This window comes from Trachurus japonicus, chromosome 9 (genome assembly GCF_045865225.1).
Source record: "Trachurus japonicus isolate A0001 chromosome 9, Traja_1.0".
In the NCBI taxonomy this organism is placed as follows: domain Eukaryota; kingdom Metazoa; phylum Chordata; class Actinopteri; order Carangiformes; family Carangidae; genus Trachurus; species Trachurus japonicus.
In genome coordinates, this window is record NC_140915.1 from 19,654,736 (window position 1) to 19,660,735 (window position 6,000).

Consider the following 6,000-nt stretch of genomic DNA (forward strand, 5'->3'; position numbering starts at 1 on the left):
CTGACTGGCTGAAATGTCCCTCACTGTGTCGGAGTAAAACGTGAAACGATTCTCACAAAGACAGAAGAACAGAAACACACACACACACACACACACACAAAGGAGAAAGGAGTCTTGTCTTCCTGTTATTCAGCGCACCACAAACTCAAGTCAGCATTTTAGCAGGATTTGCTCCAGCTCGCCTGTTTAACCTTCCCTTTCTCATCTGTGTATGTACACACATGCACTGTCTATAGCCAGTGTCTCTGTGCACACATCCATGTGTGGGTTTTATGTGTGTGTGTGGGTCTGTGTGTGTGAGAGCAGTGAAACACAAAAACAGCAAAGTCTTGGCTCACATCTGAACTGGTGAACTGGACTCACTTCCTGTCTGCGCTCTGTGTCTTTGTGTTTCTTCAGCCTGCTGGTTCCTCTGACACACACACACACATAGAAAGTCAAAACAGGACTTTTCTATAGTTGTGAGGAAACTAGTTTACAGAATGCATTCCCTAACCCCTAACCTTAAACTAAACCGAAACCAAACCTGAAGTTTTAAAACCAAGAGTTAACTTTCCAACAGGCTCCACAGATGTGAGAAATGAGAATCAGCCCAAATGTCCTGAAAAGAGCCAACATGTGATCACAACTATGGCTTCAAAATATAAAAAGACATTATATTGGGTTACACTGATTTCCTGGAGTCTTGCCTAACCTAAACTTGAAACCTTAAACCAAGTCATCTCTAGAATTTAATCATTTATATTACAGGGATTTGGAGATCAAGTCTGAGTGTGGAAACATAATTATCCCCACGACATGAGTAATACAAGCAGTTCAGTACAAATTACGATTCTCTCTTTTCTTTTTACAAGAGACACAATCATTTAATTGAAAGTAAATCAGCAGATTAAACCATAATAAAAAAAAAAACCTCACCTCAGTTGCAACAATAAAATGCTAATAGGAGATTAAGTGCATCAATAACTTGTTATTAAAGCAGAAGTAAGCGATCCGGTCGTTTTGGCTAACTTCTTGTCAGCCGATGGAGTTAGCAGCCCCCGCCCCCGTCCCTACGTCACCACATTCACGCGCATCCCTTGGCTGCACACACAGAGAGGACCGCCCCTTTATGCCGTTCTCTCTCCTCATTGGATAAAGGTTGTAGGATACAAGGAAAGTTTTCTCCTCGGCTTACAGCAGAGCAGAGTGACTGACAGACCCATGTTTCAGACCAAACACTCTATATAAGTGATTCCTGTCGGAAGATATAACTATTTAAGACTTATATTGACACAAATATTCCGCTTACTTCTGCTTTAAGACACGGTTGTAATTTCTGTTGCATAAGGATTCTGCAAACTCAGCATTTTACAGCAACAGTGTTTGAGCCCCACAGCAGGAAGAGGACGTGATCCTCCAGCACTGAGCCGAGCCGAGGCCTTTTCATAAAGACAGATGGTGGACCCCAAATGGGAGAAATGATTTACAATGAAGTGAAATAATAAAAGATGAAATTGACCTATTTTCTTCCTCAGGTGGCCCACAATGAGAATAACATGAATGATACAGTGTGTGTGTGTGTGTGTGTAATCTGAGCCTGTTGTTGTTGTTGTCCTCCAGGTCAAGCAGTGTGGATCTGGAGCCCCTCCCCTCCCCAGCTGACAGCTCTGTTCCAGCCAATCGCAGAGGAAGCTCCGCATCAGCAAGTCAAAGTGAGTGCTGAGATGTGTGAGGGGTGATGAGGGGCCGTGAGCTCTCAGGTGTACGATTGATGTGCTGGTGTCCAGAGATGATGACTGACAGCTGCACTGTCACTGTCGCGTCTCCTCTGTTGTGCTCAGCAAATGAAATTGGCGAATATGATTTTATCTTATTCGAAAAGATCCGCACACCATTGAGCTCCCATTTCCGCTCTTCCTCAGACTTTAATTACACACTGTTTAATAGATATTTTAAATGCAGTGTGCGGATCTTTACGTTAGTTTTTTTCTTATGGTGTTTTTAGATCCAGCTCCCTATTATACGTTTTTTGGGATGTGCATGTCAGCCACCTTTTTTATGATTTTATCTTAAAGCAGAAGTAAGTGGTCCGGTCGTTTTCGCTAATGCTGCGTTCAAGGCAGGCTTTTGAAATCGTAAATTACAGCTTCAAGTCACAACTTACGACTTTGTAGCGTTTCAGGCAACCCACTCGTGTTTTTCCGACCTGTTTTACCGGTGAAAGTCACTATAACGGCCACTCGTAACTTCCGACCAGTGAACTCGTACCAGATCGAACTGGTACGACTTCACGGTCGGAAAAATACGAGTTTCCTTGAACGCACCATAACGGTCCTTGTCCCTACGTCGCCACATTCACGGCGTCCCTTGGCTGCACACACAGCCCTGCATGCCGTTCTCTCTCCTCATTGGATAAAAACTGTAGGATACGATAAATGTTTTCTCTTCGGCTCAGAGCAGAGCAGAGTGACTGACAGACCTGTGTTTCAGTCCAAACACTCTATGTAAGTGATTGCTGTGGGAAGATATGACTATTTAAGACTTATATTAACACAAATATATCACTTACTTCTGCTTTAACCAAACAATCAATGGCCGTATCCGGTGAATGAGTCAGTGAACAGAGGCCTATTTACATTATACTCAGTACAATTGATTATTTTTATAAAGGTATTTATTCAGCCTGAAGAGTCAAACCGTGTTGTTGCTCTGACCGTCTCTCCAGGCCACGTCACCCACTCCCTGCCAGAGCAGGCTATGAAGACAGATCACTTCCTCTTCTCCTACCCCTGGTTCCACGGGCCCATCTCCCGCGTCAAAGCAGCCCACCTGGTCCAGAGCTCTGGACCGGAGGGACACGGGGTGTTTCTGGTCCGACAGAGCGAGACGCGCAGGGGAGACTACGTCCTCACCTTTAACTACCAGGGAAAAGCAAAGGTACATCCACAACATTTTTCTAAACACACATGGTTTTCTTTCCATCCACATACTTCAAACTGATGCTGATCTCATTTCTTGGCAACACGTAAATGAAGAAGTCTTATGTGAACATATAGACCATAAACAAGTGTGGACCACCAGGGTTAAGAAGAGGAGGGGGGGCTACGGTTCAGCTCTCACTCTGACTCACAAAGTGTGAAAATCTGAGTGTCTCATCTTGATGCTGTTCTTCCCTCACGCTGTGTCTGTGTCTCTGCAGCACCTGCGTCTCTCTCTAACAGAATGGGGTCAGTGCAGGGTGCAACACCTGCGCTTCCCATCTGTAATGGACATGCTCAGCCACTTCCGCCTCTTCCCCATCCCACTGGAGTGCGGAGCCGCCGGTGCCGTCACGCTCTCCAGCTTCGTAGTGGCGGGCTCCAGCCCTCCGTCACAGGGTGAGACTCCCCCATCATGGTCATAATCATTCTGTCAAACAGAGGGATGCTAAGGAACTTTGGAGGGTTTTTGTTTGTTTTAAAACCTTTATTTTAACTCGTTGGTCACTGAGGTTTCCCTCATTTACAGGGATGACGAGCATGAATATAATTACATTGAAAAACAATTGCAAGGCGATTTACAAAAGTCAGACAGCGTACATTAGGAGTGTCAAATGAAAAAGCTGATTTACCTTAAGAAACATCAAACCACTGGATCGAGTTGAGTAAGATCCAGAGCGCCATTCTAGTAGGGATGAAATGTATGGGGGCTGCTTACCTATAAGGGCCTTGAAAATAAACATATACCAGTTAGAGCTGCAACTAACGATTATTTTCATTATAGATTAATCTGTCGATTATGTAAACGATTAATTGATTAGTTGTTTGGTCAATAAATTGTTAAAACATTTTGAAAAATATCAATCAGTGTTTCCCAAACCACAAGATGTCGTCCTCAAATCTCTTGTTTTGTCCACGAACCAAAGAGATACTCAGTTTATTGTCATAAAGGAACAAATAAACCAGAAATATTCACATTTAAGAAGCTGAAATCAGAGAATTTGGACTTTTTTTCTTAAAAAACTACTCAAACCGATGATTAGATTATCAAAATAGTTGACGATTAATTTAATAATCGATTATTGTTCGATTAATAGATTAATTGTTGCAGCTCTAATACCAGTGCTTCATCATGCGTCTGTCAGAGAGAGAAGACCAACCAACTTTTTTATATAGAATACAATGATGGGTGTCGTACAGTCCCCAGTAATAAATCTAAGAGCAGAGTGATGAATGGACTCCAAAGGTTAGAGGGTTGTAGTTGCTGCATGTCTGTAACTAATATCACCGTGGTCCTAAATTGATCTTTTTTTTTTTTTATTAATGTTTTTATTAATTTGACAGGCAAAAGTACATACAATGAAAAATAAGGACTTTTTCTTTTTTCAAAACAATAACCACTTATTCCCTCCCACCCCCAACCCCTCCCAGTCCTACAAAATTTTGTTACAGATCAGTAATAACACACATCCTTCCTTCTTAGCGTAAACAGACATGCGAATATAAAAGTACACAGACAATTAAGAGAGAGTAAAAATAAATAAATAAATACAATAAAATAAAAAAAACACCACAAAACAAAACTGAGAAGTAATACTTTCAATGGGTTGAGATGAAGCAAGGAGGAAAAGGAAATAGTCAAAAGTCAGTTGTCAGAAGTGAACAGTTCATTTGTCCTGTAGTGTCTTTAATTTAGCTATGTAACTAATCATGCAGCCCCAAACCGAATACAATTTTCCAGGTGTCCCCCTCAGATTGTATTTAATTTTCTCCAGATCTAAGTACAGCATGAGGTCCTTAAGCCTCAGCGAAGCCTTGGGGGCAACTGGTGCCTTCCATTCCAACAAAATTATTCTATGTGCTAATAAAGAAGCAAAGGCGATACTATCCTTAAACTTTTTCCTAATTGTTTGATGGTCTGATAATACTCCAACTAAACTGATCATTTGATTTGCTCGATGTTGTCACCAAAGCTCTGACTCGCTGTCTGTGTTTGTGCTCAGGTCAGCTCTCAGGCGCTCTCCTGGTCCCGTTCTCCCTCCACCGCTGGAGCTCCGAGCCCAGCCTGGCTCACTGCAGCTTGGCCCGCAGCTCCAGCCAGCCGCCCTCGTCCTGCTCCGCCACCAGCTCCGCCTCCGGCCCCCCCGGCTCCGCCTCCCAGCCGGGGAGCCACCACCACCACCACCCGCCGCCGCTCCGCTCCAACCACCACCACCACGTCCCCGACCCCCCTTCGTCGTCGGCCCCGGCTCCTCTTCGCCGGAGCGAATCCGTGGGGAGGAGGCCGCTGCTCCGCCACCCCACCACCCACACTCCCATCATCCCCCAGCGGGACTCAGACTATGAGCTGGAGCCCGAGCGGGGCCGGAAGCGGGCGATAGACAACCAGTACATGTTGCTCTGACCGGCCGAGTCCAAACGCCTCCATCACCTCTGAAAGACACACACACACACACAAACACACACAAACATGGCCGTGTGTACACACCCCCACCCCACCCAGCCTCAGGTGGGTGTGAGACATGATTACAGCAGACTCATGAACTTGAGTAAAACAAGTCTTTGTCTGATGAGAGCACAGCACTGCGTATGTCAGAACACACACACACACACACACACACACACACACACATGCTCACTGTGCCTGAGCAGAGTGTGTGTGTGTGTGTGTGTGTGTGTGTGTGTGTGTTTACCGGTGTCGACTCTCACAACAACCTCCACCCCAAGTGTCCACAGTGAATGTATTTCTGGGAGTTTTATTACAGTGTTGACAATGATGATTATTCTTGTTTTGATGATGTTGAGGGTCTGTGTGAGAGAGGGAGAGCCACACCCCCACCCTAAACAAAATATATATTTTTAGATATTTCTATTCTGGTGAATTCAACGAGGTGCGCTTGAGTTAACTTCTTTGGCACTTAGCCTTGACTAATGGGAAAGCACTGCCTGTAGAACTGGTTAAATCAGGTGCCTCTTTTTAAATATTTAAGACATTTACTCTTCACACAAAAGTTCCCAGTGTGGAGCAAACTCCTTTTTT

General features: G+C 44.3%; 1 protein-coding gene across 3 annotated transcripts in view; it reads left to right on the forward strand.

Moving 5' to 3' along the window:
• sh2b3 (SH2B adaptor protein 3) overlaps positions 1 to 6,000 on the forward strand; it is a 49,963-nt gene extending 43,963 nt beyond the window's left edge. For all 3 annotated transcript variants that reach the window (XM_085786413.1, XM_085786414.1, XM_085786415.1), the window contains exons 5-8: positions 1,603 to 1,694; positions 2,708 to 2,919; positions 3,182 to 3,359; positions 4,964 to 6,000. In XM_085786413.1, coding sequence (XP_085642539.1) covers positions 1,603 to 1,694; positions 2,708 to 2,919; positions 3,182 to 3,359; positions 4,964 to 5,364 — 883 coding nt within the window. In that variant the 3' untranslated portion in view covers positions 5,365 to 6,000. The remainder of the gene's footprint in view (positions 1 to 1,602; positions 1,695 to 2,707; positions 2,920 to 3,181; positions 3,360 to 4,963) is intronic.